Source organism: Salmo trutta, chromosome 21 (genome assembly GCF_901001165.1).
Source record: "Salmo trutta chromosome 21, fSalTru1.1, whole genome shotgun sequence".
NCBI lineage: Eukaryota > Metazoa > Chordata > Actinopteri > Salmoniformes > Salmonidae > Salmo > Salmo trutta.
In genome coordinates this window covers 49,421,704-49,438,650 of record NC_042977.1, presented here as the reverse complement: position 1 = coordinate 49,438,650, position 16,947 = coordinate 49,421,704, and the positions used below count along the sequence as shown (strand labels likewise).

General features: G+C 44.5%; 1 protein-coding gene across 1 annotated transcript in view; it reads left to right on the top strand.

The window, feature by feature from the left end:
• The window catches only part of LOC115156484 (piezo-type mechanosensitive ion channel component 2-like), a 215,456-nt gene that overhangs the window by 78,747 nt on the left and 119,762 nt on the right, over positions 1 to 16,947 (top strand). The window contains exons 8-14 of the mRNA XM_029703905.1: positions 7,344 to 7,821; positions 7,918 to 7,923; positions 8,020 to 8,088; positions 9,068 to 9,196; positions 12,358 to 12,487; positions 13,220 to 13,434; positions 16,557 to 16,787. Of these exons, the coding sequence (XP_029559765.1) occupies positions 7,344 to 7,821; positions 7,918 to 7,923; positions 8,020 to 8,088; positions 9,068 to 9,196; positions 12,358 to 12,487; positions 13,220 to 13,434; positions 16,557 to 16,787 (1,258 nt within the window). The remainder of the gene's footprint in view (positions 1 to 7,343; positions 7,822 to 7,917; positions 7,924 to 8,019; positions 8,089 to 9,067; positions 9,197 to 12,357; positions 12,488 to 13,219; positions 13,435 to 16,556; positions 16,788 to 16,947) is intronic.

The following is a 16,947-nucleotide window of genomic DNA, read 5'->3' as shown; positions in this document are numbered from 1 at the left end:
CTACACTACACTACACTACACTACACTACCACACTACACTACACTACACTACACTACACTACACTACACTACACTACACTACACTACACCACACTACACTACACTACACTACACTACACTACACTACACTACACTACACTACAGTACACTACACTACAGTACACTATACTACACTACACTACACCACAGTACACTACACTACACTATACTACACTACACCACAGTACACTACACTACACTACACTACACTACACTACACCACAGTACACTACACTACACTACACTACACTACACTACACTACAGTACACTATACTACACTACACTACACCACAGTACACTACACTACACTATACTACACTACACTACACTACACTACACTACAGTACACTACACTACAGTACACTACACTACAGTACACTACACTACTACACTACACTACACTACACTACACTACAGTACACTACACTACACTACACTACACTACAGTATAGTACACTACACTACACTACACTACAGTATAGTACACTACACTACAGTATAGTACACTACACTACAGTACAGTACACTACACTACAGTACACTACACTACAGTACAGTACACTACACTACACTACAGTATAGTACACTACACTACAGTACACTACACTACACTACAGTACACTACACTACAGTATAGTACACTACAGTACAGTACACTACACTACACTACACTACACTACAGTATAGTACACTACACTACAGTATAGTACACTACACTACACTACACTACACTACACTACAGTATAGTACACTACACTACACTACACTACACTACACTACACTACAGTATAGTACACCACAGTACACTACACTACAGTACACTACACTACAGTACACTACACTACACTACTACACTACACTACACTACACTACACTACACTACACTACACTACAGTATAGTACACTACACTACACTACACTACAGTATAGTACACTACACTACAGTATAGTACACTACACTACAGTACACTACACTACAGTACACTACACTACAGTACACTACACTACACTACACTACAGTATAGTACACTACACTACAGTATAGTACACTACACTACACTACACTACACTACACTACACTACACTACAGTATAGTACACCACAGTACACTACTCTACACTACACCCAACCCTCCGTGTCCTAGCCTACCAGGGAAACTCACCCACTCCCTAAATAAGTGCTGTGCAGTCCTGGGTTCAAATACTATTTGAAATCTTTCAAACAGTGTTACGTTTTTCTCTAGTCTTCCTGGAGTACCGTATGGGCGTGGTTTGGAATTTCCCGACAATTCTATTGGTTCCATTGCTCAAGCTAAAGCTGAATCAAGCCCATATAAAGTATTTCAAATTGTTCTGAATAATATTTGAACCCATGTCTGCTATAGTGTTGTTTTTGTCCCCATGATACAATAGGCTAACATCTCCGGAGTCCTAATTGTGTGTGTTGACAGTAGGTCTGGCCTTGCTGCCTGGCTGGCTGTGTGGCGGTGCTGAGTGAGGGTGGTGAAAGACTTAGCTTCCACATTGCTTTCCTGCCTCCTCAGCTTACAATAGACCGATTTTGGGGTGAAATGCCCCTAGCTTACAGATCTGGGATCAGCTTTACTTCCCCCAATCCTTACCCTAACCATTAGTGTGGGGGGAAACAGTGTCCTAGGGGAAATTTCAACTCTACACCACAATAGATCAATCCCCTTTCTCTGATTTCTTTCCCACGTCTCCCTGGAGTGAACACGGCTGCACTTCATGGGTTTAAAAAAAAAAAACGGATTGTGTGAAGGGATATGAATGCTTAGTTAAACACCAATCACATTGTTTTGATATCGTTTGACGGGGAGAGAACATGTGCACACTTCAGGGAGAAGGGGGGAGGAAGGGAGTGGGACACTCAGGTCATGTGACCTGCTATTACCAGCTGCAGGAAGTAGTATGGAGGGAGGGGTGAGGCGGTATAACTGGTGGTAACTCTTATTCCACAGGGGCTGCATCTCAATACTCTAGAGTGACTTCATCTCCTTGTCTCCTGTCCTTCATCTGCGTTGATGTAACAGAACTGGGCAGGTGGAAGGAAACGGAGTCTGACTGTGTATATGACCCTGCATTTACATAAAGGTCCTGTCCCTACATAAAGCTCCTGTCCCTACATAAAGATCCTGTGACCCTGCATATAGGTCCTGTCCCTACATAAGATCCTGTGACTCTGCATATAGGTCCTGTCCCTACATATAGGTCTTGTCCCTACATAAAGCTCCTGTCCCTACATAAAGCTCCTGTGACCCTGCATAAAGCTCCTGTCCCTACATAAAGGTCCTGTCCCTACATAAAGATCCTGTCCCTACATAAATCTCCTGTCCCTACATAAATGTCATGTCCCTACATAAAGCTCCTGTGACCCTGCATAAAGGTCCTGTCCCTACATAAAGCTCCTGTCCCTACATAAAGGTCCTGTCCCTACATAAAGGTCCTGTCCCTACATAAATCTCCTGTCCCTACATAAAGGTCCTGTCCCTACATAAAGGTCCTGTCCCTACATAAAGGTCCTGTCCCTACATAATGGTCCTGTCCCTACATAAAGGTCCTGTCCCTACATAAATCTCCTGTCCCTACATAAAGGTCCTGTCCCTACATAAAGGTCCTGTCCCTACATAAATCTCCTGTCCCTACATAAAGGTCCTGTCCCTACATAAAGGTCCTGTCCCTACATAAAGGTCCTGTCCCTACATAAAGGTCCTGTCCCTACATAAAGGTCCTGTCCCTACATAAAGGTCCTGTCCCTACATATAGGTCTTGTCCCTACATAAAGCTCCTGACCCTACATAAAGATCCTGTGACCCTGCATAAAGCTCCTGTCCCTACATAAAGGTCCTGTCCCTACATAAAGGTCCTGTCCCTACATAAAGGTCCTGTCCCTACATAAAGGTCCTGTCCCTACATAAAGGTCCTGTCCCTACATAAAGTTCCTGTCCATACATAAAGGTCCTGTCCCCACATGAAAAAAAATTGGAAATGTCAATTTAAAGCGTTTAAAACCAAGATATGGTCACTATTGCCAGGGTTCTCCCCAAATAAGAGGGTCTCTGTGCCACCTTGTCGGCTTGTCTGCAACAAAATATGTAACGTTTTTTTCAGAGCAAATGTATTTAGTAACGATGAAGTAACTGTCTTTGATGGCCAATGACATTGTTATGAATATGCAAAACAGGCCGTTCATAAATTCAGAGCGTTGCCATGTTCCTCGATGAATGATGAATGCACTGACTGTAAGTCGTTCAGGATAAGAGCATCTGTGTCACAGGTGTCGATGAAAGGGGGACCAAAACGCAGCGGGTAAAGTGCTCCTCTTCTTTTATTATTTAAATAAAGAGAACACTTAAACAACAATCACTAACCGACAATAAACAGTTCCGTAAGGCACATAGGCTATACCGAAAACAACCACCCACAAAACCACAGGGAAAAACAGGCTGCCTAAGTATGGTTTCCAATCAGAGACAACGATAGACAGCTGCCTCTGATTGGAAACCATACCTGGCCACACATAGAAAAAGAAACATAGAAATAGAAAACTAGAACCAAAATCCCCTAGAACCAAAAACCCCAAAACACACAAAACAAACACCCCCTGCCACACCCCTGACCAAACTACAATTACAAATGACCCCTTTTACTGGTCAGGACGTGACAATCTGCTAAATGACTAACATGCAAATGTGCATTTTAGCAGTAGGATATCTGGACACAGAGCACCCCGACCATAGAATAATACAAACTTTATAACGTCAGTCAAACAAAAGTCAAAGGACCAAAGTTGCTTAGCTTGCTAGATAACCTCCTTCAACAAAAGACATAATATTTCCTATATTTGGCTAAATCGAGTTGATGATTAAACAGATAGCAAATCAGCTCATGAATAACAGGGTTCGAGTGAAGAGTGGGAATAGTTTTAACCCTTTAGAGTCAATGTCCGCGGGACCGCGGAAATCTAATTAGCATAATGAAAAATATCCCCATCAAAATCCGTCAGTTTAAGGTAGAGATATCTGTTGTTTTCCATCGAATGCGTCTCAATCCACCTCATCTGCTGATGTCGCAACTCCACTTCTGAGGTGAAAGGTGACAAGAGCCAGAGCGGTTGTTCGTCAGACCATGAGACGTCCCGAAAATTGGTCTTCTCACAAAAAACGTCTGTAGCGTCACAAATTATGACCTCTGTTATGAAAGATGAGACTCTCACGAACACGATGGCGTTCTCCGTTTTGCTCTGTAACCTCACAAGCGTCTTGGGACACTTTTTTTAAAGTCAGTATATCTGATCTGCCAACTTCTGTAACTTCCGTAGTGTTTGAACCGTCACCTTTCCCTTCAGTGGAAAGGTGAGTCTTTCAGTAGGACGCCCCAACAAAGCCTCACAAGACTAGTCTGAAGGTAGCTGGGTACCAATTTAAAAAAATGAATCGATTCCTTAAGGGGTTAAAAAACTCCTAATCAAATACTGTAGCTAAATGATCCTTGCTACGACAATTTTAAAACAATCCCATATGTTAGTTTAGTACAAAACCCCCCTCCCTGCTTAGACTCTAGAGGGTTTTACTATCAAGGTATCTTAACAGGGACCAACTGTTTTATAAAATATCAATTTCTACTCTCATACCGTTTGTTGATCATACATTCTTTACCGACGCTCTCATATGGGCAGTAGGATACAGCACAGAGAAGCTCTCATATTGACAGCAGTAGGAGACAGCACAGAGAAGCTTTCATATTGACAGCAGTAGGATACAGCACAGAGAAGCTCTCATATTGACAGCAGTAGGAGACAACACAGCGAAGCTCTCATATTGACAGCAGTAGGATACAGCACAGAGAAGCTCTCATATTGACAGCAGTAGGAGACGACACAGAGAAGCTCACATATTGACAGCAGTAGGAGACAACACAGAGAAGCTCTCATATTGACAGCAGTAGGAGATAACACAGAGAAGCTCTCATATTGACCGCAGTAGGACACAGCACAGAGAAGCTCTCATATTGACAGCAGTAGGAGACAACACAGAGAAGCTCTCATATTGACAGCAGTAGGATACAGCACAGAGAAGCTCTCATATTGACAGCAGTAGGAGACAGCACAGAGAAGCATCATATTGACAGCAGTAGGAGACAACACAGAGAAGCTCTCATATTGACAGCAGTAGGAGATAACACAGAGAAGCTCTCATATTGACCGCAGTAGGACACAGCACAGAGAAGCTCTCATATTGACAGCAGTAGGAGACAACACAGAGAAGCTCTCATATTGACAGCAGTAGGATACAGCACAGAGAAGCTCTCATATTGACAGCAGTAGGAGACAGCACAGAGAAGCTCTCATATTGACAGCAGTAGGAGACAACACAGAGAAGCTCTCATATTGACAGCAGTAGGAGACAACACAGAGAAGCTCTCATATTGACCGCAGTAGGAGACAGCACAGAGAAGCTCTCATATTGACCGCAGTAGGAGACGACACAGAGAAGCTCTCATATTGACCGCAGTAGGAGACGACACAGAGAAGCGGAGGACATGTTATAGAGGTATTTTGACATGCACAGACCAGTGACGTGATAATGCAACCCTGTGGATTACAGAATAAAGTCAGGAATTTTCCATGCGAGACGGGAGTCAGGATTTTAGGTTTTCAGTGGGACTGGATAGGGAAATAGTTTAGGCGGACAGAAGGAGATAGAACTTACCCTCGTGCCTCTCTGAATTCTCTCTCTGAACCTATGGTCCCGTGTGGCTCAGTTGGTAGAGCATGGTGTTTGCAACGCCAGGGTTGTGGGTTCGATTCCCACGGGGGACCAGTACGGTGGAAGAAAAAACAAATGTATGAAATGTATGAAATGTATGCATTCACTACTGTAAGTTGCTCTGGATAAGAGCGTCTGCTAAAATGACTAAAATGTAAATGTAAATGAATTGTTAACAGACTTCATGTCTGTGGACAGAGATGCCTACGTAGTGAATTGTGCTTAGGCCTATCAAATTTGTGACTGTCTGAAGAGTCAAAATGACATGTTCTTTTACTATACTGTAGGGGTTTCCTGTACGGTTTATTTACTGCGTTCGGGTCACGTGTGCAGTCCGGCGGTGTCAATTATGCGTGTGCTTTTTTTAAAATTCATGGCGACTTTGTAAGAAGTCAAAGAAAGTGCATGACCCTCTAGCTTCGTGGTCAATGAAATGACATTGCTGATCTAAGTATTCCTTGTTTTATCTTTCAACCACTACGGCTTCCATGTAACAACTTACTTGGACAATGTGAAATTGTATTTTGTGTTCATTTGAATCTAACATTCCATTTTGAAGAGTGTTTCCCGAGACAATCTGTAACGCCCTGGCCATAGAGAGGGGTTTTTGTTCTCTATTTTGGTTAGGCCAGGGTGTTACATGGGTGGGCGTTCTATGTTTATTTTTCTATGTTGGTTTGTTTCTTTGGTTTGGGCCGTGTGTGGCTCTCAATCAGGAACAGCTGTAGTTCGTTGTTGCTGTTTGAGAGTGATACATAGGCAGCCTGTTTTTCCTTTTGGGGGGTGTGGGTGATTATTTTCTGTCTAGGTTTGTGTTAATCCTGACAGGACTGTTTGGCTGTCGTTTCTTTTTCGTGTTTTGTTTGTAGTGTTCATTCGTTTATTAAAATCCTTTATGATGAACACATCCTCCGCTGCACCTTGGTCTCATTGCGACGACGGTCGTTACAAAATCCTAGTCGGCACCTTCTCTCCTCCTGGCTTTGACTGTAAGGACTGAGATCAATATTCTGGGTTCTGAGAACTTATTATCGGTAATAATATAATATACTGCTGGTTAGTTATTATTGGCTGATGCACCCGACTTATCAATTCAGACCAATTAAACTCCTATTGGAAAAACTAGTCTGGCCAACTAAATAGATCTACAGTGCTTTAAATAATATAACTTTTAACTTGAGGCTCTTGTGTGTGTGTATATATAAACAAAAGTTATGTTTGCTTTGGTCCCTTGTAGTCTTAACAACATTTACATTTTAAAGTCCTTGCATTAAAAATACTGCTGTTTGCAGTCAATAGAGGCCTACCGTATACCAGTCGTGTTTCTACATTTATTTTTACTTAAAAACTGTATGTAAACTGTATAAATACAGTCAGTATATTGTAGGACTGTATCTAACCTTTATTTAGGTGCTATAATTCTCAATGAGGTTACATCTATTTGTCAATAGAGTCCTGGTCCAATATTGTCTCTGTCTTTTCTGTCTTTTCTCTCTCTCTCTTCTCTCTCTTCTCCAGTCTGTTCGGCATCTCCTCCATCATCCAGACTGACTGCTCCTCTACATGGAGGATGATAGTTAACCCTGTGCTGGCCTGGCACCACTTTCTTAACCCCATTATGCTGCTGCTGCTGTACTACACCTTGGCCACTCTCATACGCCTCTGGCTCCAGGAACCTATAGAGGTAGGTAACACCCTGGTATCTCTCATACACCTCTGGCTCCAGGAAGAGGTAGGTAACACCCTGGTATCTCTCATACTCCTCTGGCTCCAGGAACCTATAGAGGTAGGTAACACCCTGGTATCTCTCATACGCCTCTGGCTCCAGGAACCTATAGAGGTAGGTAACACCCTGGTATCTCTCATACGCCTCTGGCTCCAGGAACCTATAGAGGTAGGTAACACCCTGGTATCTCTCATACGCCTCTGGCTCCAGGAACCTATAGAGGTAGGTAACACCCTGGTATCTCTCATACGCCTCTGGCTCCAGGAAGAGGTAGGTAACACCCTGGTATCTCTCATACTCCTCTGGTTCCAGGAACCTATAGAGGTAGGTAACACCCTGGTATCTCTCATACTCCTCTGGCTCCAGGAAGAGGTAGGTAACACCCTGGTATCTCTCATACTCCTCTGGCTCCAGGAACCTATAGAGGTAGGTAACACCCTGGTATCTCTCATACTCCTCTGGTTCCAGGAACCTATAGAGGCGATAGGTAACACCCTGGTATCTCTCATACGCCTCTGGTTCCAGGAACCTATAGAGGTAGGTAACACCCTGGTATCTCTCATACTCCTCTGGTTACAGGAACCTATAGAGGCGATAGGTAACACCATAAAGATACAACCCATAAACATAGTAGGGAACATAAGCCATAGAATGGACATAGAATGGACAACATTTTTCTAAATTCTAGAACGGAATGGCTATCAATTCTGCAGTAGAATGGACATGGTTCTGAATTCAAAATGTATATTCAAAACTACACCACCAAGGACACCTTTATCTATGATGTGATGGTACAGTCTCTCTCTCTCTCTCTCTCTCTCCCAAGCATCTACGCTCTCGCTCTCTCTCTCCCAAGCATCTACGCTCTCGCTCTCTCTCTCTCCCAAGCATCTACGCTCTCGCTCTCTCTCTCTCCCAAGCATCTACGCTCAGCTCTCTGTAGGTTCTGTACTGTAGGTCCTGTACTGTAGGTCCTGGGTAGTAGGTTCTGTACTGTAGGTTCTGTACTGTAGATTCTGTGCTGTAGGTTCTGGCTAGTAGGTTATGGCTAGTAGGTTATGGCTAGTAGGTTCTGGGTAGTAGGTTCTGGGTAGTAGGTTCTGGGTAGTAGGTTCTGTACTGTAGGTTCTGTACTGTAGGTTCTGTACTGTAGGTTCTGGGTAGTAGGTTCTGTACTGTAGGTTCTGTACTGTAGGTTCTGGGTAGTAGGTTCTGTACTGTAGATTCTGTACTGTAGGTTCTGGGTAGTAGGTTCTGTACTGTAGGTTCTGGGTAGTAGGTTCTGTACTGTAGGTTCTGTACTGTAGGTTCTGGGTAGTAGGTTCTGGCTAGTAGGTTCTGGGTAGTAGGTTCTGTACTGTAGGTTCTGTACTGTAGGTTCTGGGTAGTAGGTTCTGTACTGCTGGTAGAACATGGTGATGGTCATCACATGAAACAGACTGAAGATGTTATGTTTCCACTAGTCAATCAGACCATGTTGGAGAGTTTTGATTAGATATTCCTTTATTTTCAACAGGAGGATGATGAAGAAGAGGAGGGAGAGGACGGAGAGGAAGAGGAGGCGGTTGGGAACGGCACCAGGAACTCTGCAGACAAGAGGAGACAGCTGTGGTGGAAAGCTCACCAACGCACAGAGGAAAGAAACGTAGGGAGACGGTGACTCGCGTAACGTTCAGGCTTTTCTCTTCATCTCACCTGGTGTGTTAATGCATTAGGAAAAATATTGATCATTGGGAAGAAAGTTCAGCGGTACATATAAAAAAGGGCAAGCTGTGGTGGAAGGCTCATCAATGGACAAGAGGATAGAAACTTCGGACAACCATTATATAACGTCTGACCTTGCTTTATTTCAGAATGAATACATACTTTATTAATGCATTATAAACGATTGATTATCGGGTAGATTGTGAAGCGTAGTTGAGCAATAAAAGGCCCAGATGATATGACGTGTAACACTCCATGACCTTAATTCACCTCGGGGTATTTTTGATGCGTTATAAACTATCGATTATTGGTTGAAAGATAAAACAGGAATACTTAGATCAGCAATGTCATTCCGTTGACCACATAGCTAGAGGGCCATGGACTTTCCTTCTCTTTACCTCTCTCTTCCTCTCTCTACCTCTCTCTTCCTCTCTCTTCCTCTCTCTACCTCTCTCTACCTCTCTCTTCCTCTCTCTTCCTCTCTCTACCTCTCTCTACCTCTCTCTACCTCTCTCTTCCTCTCTCTTCCTCTCTCTACCTCTCTCTTCCTCTCTCTTCCTCTCTCTACCTCTCTCTACCTCTCTTTACCTCTCTTCCTCTCTCTTCCTCTCTCTCTCTACCTCTCTCTTCCTCTCTCTACCTCTCTCTACCTCTCTACCTCTCTCTACCTCTCTCTACCTCTCTACCTCTCTCTTCCTCTCTCTACCTCTCTCTACCTCTCTTCCTCTCTCTACCTCTCTCTACCTCTCTCTACCTCTCTTTACCTCTCTTCCTCTCTCTACCTCTCTCTTCCTCTCTCTTCCTCTCTCTCTCTTCCTCTCTCTTCCTCTCTCTTCCTCTCTCTTCCTCTCTCTACCTCTCTCTACCTCTCTCTACCTCTCTCTACCTCTCTCTTCCTCTCTCTTCCTCTCTCTTCCTCTCTCTTCCTCTCTCTACCTCTCTACCTCTCTCTACCTCTCTTCCTCTCTCTACCTCTCTCTTCCTCTCTCTTCCTCTCTCTCTCTACCTCTCTCTACCTCTCTCTACCTCTCTCTACCTCTCTCTTCCTCTCTCTACCTCTCTCTACCTCTCTCTACCTCTCTCTCCCTCTCTCTACCTCTCTCTACCTCTCTCTACCTCTCTCTACCTCTCTCTACCTCTCTTCCTCTCTCTACCTCTCTCTACCTCTCTTTACCTCTCTCTTCCTCTCTCTACCTCTCTCTACCTCTCTCTACCTCTCTCTACCTCTCTCTACCTCTCTACCTCTCTCTACCTCTCTCTACCTCTCTCTACCTCTCTCTACCTCTCTTCCTCTCTCTACCTCTCTCTACCTCTCTCTACCTCTCTCTACCTCTCTCTACCTCTCTTCCTCTCTCTTCCTCTCTCTACCTCTCTCTACCTCTCTCTACCTCTCTCTACCTCTCTCTACCTCTCTCTACCTCTCTACCTCTCTCTACCTCTCTCTTCCTCTCTCTACCTCTCTCTTCCTCTCTCTACCTCTCTCTACCTCTCTCTTCCTCTCTCTTCCTCTCTCTACCTCTCTCTACCTCTCTCTACCTCTCTCTACCTCTCTACCTCTCTACTACCTCTCTCTACCTCTCTACCTCTCTCTACCTCTCTTCCTCTCTCTTCCTCTCTCTACCTCTCTCTTCCTCTCTCTACCTCTCTCTTCCTCTCTCTACCTCTCTCTACCTCTCTCTACCTCTCTCTACCTCTCTCTACCTCTCTCTACCTCTCTCTACCTCTCTACCTCTCTCTACCTCTCTCTACCTCTCTCTACCTCTCTCTTCCTCTCTCTACCTCTCTCTACCTCTCTCTTCCTCTCTCTTCCTCTCTCTTCCTCTCTCTACCTCTCTTTACCTCTCTCTACCTCTCTCTACCTCTCTTCCTCTACCTACCTCTCTCTTCCTCTCTCTACCTCTCTCTTCCTCTCTCTTCCTCTCTCTTCCTCTCTCTTCCTCTCTCTTCCTCTCTCTACCTCTCTCTACCTCTCTCTACCTCTCTCTACCTCTCTCTTCCTCTCTCTTCCTCTCTCTACCTCTCTCTTCCTCTACCTACCTCTCTCTTCCTCTCTCTTCCTCTACCTACCTCTACCTACCTCTCTCTTCCTCTCTCTTCCTCTACCTCTCTTCCGCTACCTCTCTCTACCTCTCTTTACCTCTCTTCCTCTCTCTTCCTCTTCCACTCTCTTCCTCTACCTCTCTTCCTCTCTCTTCCTCTCTCTACCTCTCTCTACCTCTCTCTACCTCTCTCTTCCTCTACCTACCTCTCTCTTCCTCTCTCTTCCTCTACCTACCTCTCTCTTCCTCTCTCTTCCTCTACCTACCTCTACCTACCTCTCTCTTCCTCTCTCTTCCTCTACCTCTCTTCCTCTACCTCTCTCTACCTCTCTTTACCTCTCTTCCTCTCTCTTCCTCTACCTCTCTTCCTGTCTCTACCTCTCTCTACCTCTCTCTTCCTCTCTCTTCCTCTCTCTTCCTCTCTCTTCCTCTCTCTTCCTCTCTCTTCCTCTCTCTTCCTCTCTCTTCCTCTCTCTTCCTCTACCTCTCTTCCTCTCTCTACCTCTCTTTACCCCTCTTTACCCCTCTTTACCCCTCTTCCTCTCTCTTCCTCTACCTCTCTTCCTCTCTCTTCCTCTCTCTACCTCTCTCTACCTCTCTCTTCCTCTCTCTTCCTCTCTCTTCCTCTCTCTTCCTCTCTCTTCCTCTCTCTTCCTCTCTCTTCCTCTCTCTACCTCTCTCTACCTCTCTCTACCTCTCTCTACCTCTCTCTTCCTCTCTCTTCCTCTCTCTTCCTCTCTCTACCTCTCGCTACCTCTCTCTTCCTCTCTCTTCCTCTCTCTATTTCTCTCTGCCTCTCTTTACCTCTCTCTGCCTCTCTCTACCTCTCCTTGCCTGTTTTCTGTTTCCTTATTTTAGCTGCTTTCTACCCAGGATGGCTACAGTACATCTGAGGTAGGTAGCGTACTAGACTGTACTGTAGCACAAACATGCATATCAACTGCTACATGTTCTGCACTGTAACTTACTAATGCTGCACTTGAAAACAAATGGTCTCATGACTTGACTAGGAAAACCTCTAGGCCGTAACCTTAGTCCATATTGTTGTTGTGTTGTTCCACAGGGGTTGGCTGAAAAGTCCAACGGGACATCTTGTGACATCTCCACCCTAAACTCGGTGGAGAATAGACCGGTCGGTCTGGACCTGTACTCCACCCCACAGTATAAAATGGACCAAACCAATAACATTACAGGTGAGTTTTGCCTGTACTGTGTACACACACTGGGTAAAAGTTTCTGTTCGCAATTTCTGTGAGGAGGAAATTTTGTGAACTGGGCCCTTGTCAAAAGTAGTGCACTATATAGGGAATAGAGAGACGTTTGGGAAGCATCCCTATATAGCTCTCCAGTTTGTAATCCTAAAAAACAGAGCTGAAACTTCTTGTTCAGCCCATTTCTATTGGGGAAATGAATGGGCAAATGAATGGGCAAACGAATGGGCAAATGAATGGGCAAACGAATGGGCAAACGAATGGGCAAACGAATGGGCAAACGAATGGGCAAACGAATGGGCAAATGAATGGGCAAATGAATGGGCAAATGAATGGGCAAATGAATGGGCAAATGAATGGGCAAATGAATTGGGAAATGAATTGGGAAATGAATTGGGTTTTTGGGATAAATAAGGTCAACACAGGCTTAGGAGATATTACACGTTTTGATTCTACAGTCTCTCTACCTCTCTAATTCATGAATTATGAAGCCTTCATGCTCTTTATGTGCTTATTTTTGATAACATAAATACTTAAAAATTCACAAAAAGTGACATTAGCTTGATGAAGATGATCTCACAGAACAAATTGTATCAGATTTAAGCCTGTGACTACAAAAAAGACGGCAATGACTATTTATCTCTATACCTTCGGTATGTACTGTAGATGTACTAAATAACATATCTGGTATCTTTATATCTTTATCTAAAACAGAGAAGAAGAATGGAAGTGTGTTTGACGTCAGTCCAACCGTGGGAGGAGAGACTGCTGGGATAAGAGAGGAGGAGAAGAAGAAGGAACAGGGGAATGAGGAGGAGGAGGAGGAGGAAGAGGAGGAGGAGGAGAAGGAGGGCAGAGTGAATGCTGTTGTAACAGTGTTCAGGTTCATTATGAAGCAGAGCTATATCTGTGCTCTCATAGCCATGATGGTGAGTAAACACAGTGACTGGTCCCTCTGGTCCCTCTGGTCCCTCTGGTGACTGTGGTCCCTCTGGTCCCTCTGGTGACTGTGGTCCCTCTGGTGACTCTGGTCCCTCTGGTCCCTCTGGTGACTGTGGTCCCTCTGGTCCCTCTGGTCCCTCTGGTGACTGTGGTCCCTCTGGTCCCTCTGGTCCCTCTGGTCCCTCTGGTGACTGTGGTCCCTCTGGTCCCTCTGGTGACTGTGGTCCCTCTGGTGACTGTGGTCCCTCTGGTGACTGTGGTCCCTCTGGTGGCTGTGGTCCCTCTGGTCCCTCTGGTGACTGTGGTCCCTCTGGTCCCTCTGGTGACTGTGGTCCCTCTGGTGACTGTGGTCCCTCTGGTCCCTCTGGTGACTGTGGTCCCTCTGGTCCCTCTGGTGACTGTGGTCCCTCTGGTGACTGTGGTCCCTCTGGTGACTGTGGTCCCTCTGGTCCCTCTGGTGACTGTGGTCCCTCTGGTCCCTCTGGTGACTGTGGTCCCTCTGGTGACTGTGGTCCCTCTGGTGACTGTGGTTCCTCTGGTGACTGTGGTTCCTCTGGTGACTGTGGTTCCTCTGGTGACTGTGGTTGCTCTGGTGACTGTGGTTCCTCTGGTGACTGTGGTTCCTCTGGTGACTGTGGTCCCTCTGGTCCCTCTGGTCCCTCTGGTGACTGTGGTCCCTCTGGTTCCTCTGGTGACTGTGGTCCCTCTGGTTCCTCTGGTGACTGTGGTTCCTCTGGTGACTGTGGTCCCTCTGGTCCCTCTGGTGACTGTGCTCACGTCAAGGCTAAAGAAAGCATACTGTATGTCATCTGACAAGGCCTAGCAAAGTTGATTTACTGTTAAACAAATGCCTCGCTTTACGCTTCTTCCCCCAATTATTTAATTTTTTTTACGATTCATTTCATTCGTATGAATCATGAACGATTATTATGTACGAAACAAACTATTCACTTCCTCATTGTAGAAGATGGAATTGAGTTCAATTGCGGTTTAATCGAATCGTGTGAATTAAAAAAAAGTTATTTGTGAATCACGAACAGTAATTTGAGGAAAAAAAATATTAGCTGTAGCCTTTCTGTTTGGATTGTGTGGCTGCAAAACTTATTTTGTAGATATTTCCAGTTAATTTGGGATCCAATTTATGTTATTTTTTTTTTAACTCAATAGATGCTAGTCAGCCTGAAGTCAACACTTTCTATGGTAGATAAATATGACTAAACTAAGAAAAGGTACATTTCCTGAAGAAAATGTGTTTGTGCTTGCTTCAGCTGTCTAAAAAGATGTGTTAAATGTAAATTCAAGTTGACTGGAAGCTGAAAAGCAGCTCGTGAGAGTAACAATAGGTCTGATTACCTCAGTAGACTGTTATATATTTCAGCTAGCCAATCAATTATACAAAATTAGGTATGTGTGTCTATTCGGAGGGGTTGGGTTAAAAACGGAAGTCAAATTTCGGTTGGACATCGTGTTGACCAATAAAATGATCTTAATCTCGAGATACCTCTGCCTAAAACTCAGCTGGGATTTCAATGGTGCTCCCACTCCTGACACCAGTGTAGTTCATTAAAAAATAGTATAATGTAGCATTTATTTAACTAGTCAAGTCAGTTAAGAACAAATTCTTATTTACAATGACTGCCTACCCCGGCCAAACCCGGACGGCCTTGGGCACCGCCCTATGGTACTCCATATCACAGCCTGATGTAATACAGCCTGCATTTGAACCAGGGACTGTAGTGATGCCGCTTGCACTGAGATGCGGTGCCGTAGACCGCTCGCACCACTTGGAAGCCTTAGGAGGGGTGCTCTGACCAGGACTGGGCCCTGTGACTGTCATTCCCAAATCATTAAAACACTAAAACCTCTTGGTAAAGGTCACTAGGATTTTACAAATCATTAAAACACTAAAACCTCTTGGTAAAGGTCACTAGGATTTTACAAATCATTAAAACACTAAAACCTCTTGGTAAAGGCCACTAGGATTTTACAAATCATTACAACACTAAAACCTCTTGGTAAAGGCCACTAGGATTTTACAAATCATTACAACACTAAAACCTCTTGGTAAAGGTCACTAGGTGATGTACTAAGGCTGTTTAGAATTTTGACAAAGGGTTCAAATTTAATTACATTTGTTCATAAAATATATATTTTTTAAATATTTTTATATTTTTATTCGCTTCAAAAAAAGAAATCTGTTAAACAGTAAATCAACTTTGTATAGCCTAACTTACTATAAACTGTTTTTGTGATCGTGATCATACTGATCATACTGATCATACTGATCATACTGATCATACGTGATCATACTAGATCATACTAGATCATACTGATCATACTAGATCATACTGATCATACTGATCATACTGATCATACGTGATCATACTAGATCATACTGATCATACTAGATCATACTGATCATACTGATCATACGTGATCATACTGATCATACGTGATCATACTAATCATACTAGATCATACTGATCATACTGATCATACTGATCATACTAGATCATACTAGATCATACTGATCATACTGATCATACTAGATCATACTGATCATACTAGATCATACTGATCATACTAGATCATACTGATCATACTGATTATACTGATTATACTGATCATACGTGATCATACTAGATCATACTGATCATACTGATCATACTAGGCTATCATTCTATGTTTTTATGAGGAATTGTAGACTGAGGTTTTGTGGCGTTTGCTCCCCCCCTCTCTCTATCTCTCTCCCCCTCCATCTCTCTCCCCCCCTTTCTCCCTCTCCCTCTATCTCTCTACCCCTCCCCTCTCTATCTCTCTCGACATCTCTCCCCCTCCCTCTCTCCCCCTCCTCTCTCTCTATCTCTCTCGACATCTCTCCCCCTCCCTCTCTCCCCCTCCTCTCTCTCTATATATCTCTCTCTCTCCCCCTCCCCTCTATCCCTCTCCCTCTCTCTCTCCCCCTCCTCCTATCTCTCTCCCCCTCCTCCTATCTCTCTCCCCCTCCCCATATCTCTCTCTCTCCCCCTCCATCCCTATCCCTCTCTCTCTCTCTCCCCCTCTCCCTACCTCTCTCCCCCTCCCCATATCTCTCTCTCTCCCTCCCCAGGCGTGGAGCATCACGTATGTTAGCTGGCTGACGTTTGTGTTCCTGATGTGGTCGTGTCTGTTGTGGATGGTGAGGGACCGTCGTCGTTACACCATGCTAACCTCTCCCTTCATGGTGCTCTATGGGAACCTGCTCATTGTGCTACAGTACATCTGGAGCTTTGAGCTGCTGGATCCCATACCTGGACTCTTCCCCAAGAAGGACGTGCCTTTCAGTGAACTGGCATCCAAGGTAATTCAATGGAACTGGAAGAACTGGAACTGTTATGGGAACTGTTTTGGAAAGTGTTTACATTTTACATTTTAGTCATTTAGCAGACGCTGTTATCCGGAGTGTGGAACTGCTGTGTATGCGAAAGTACTGCGACTGTTGCCATTTAGGACCGGGTCAC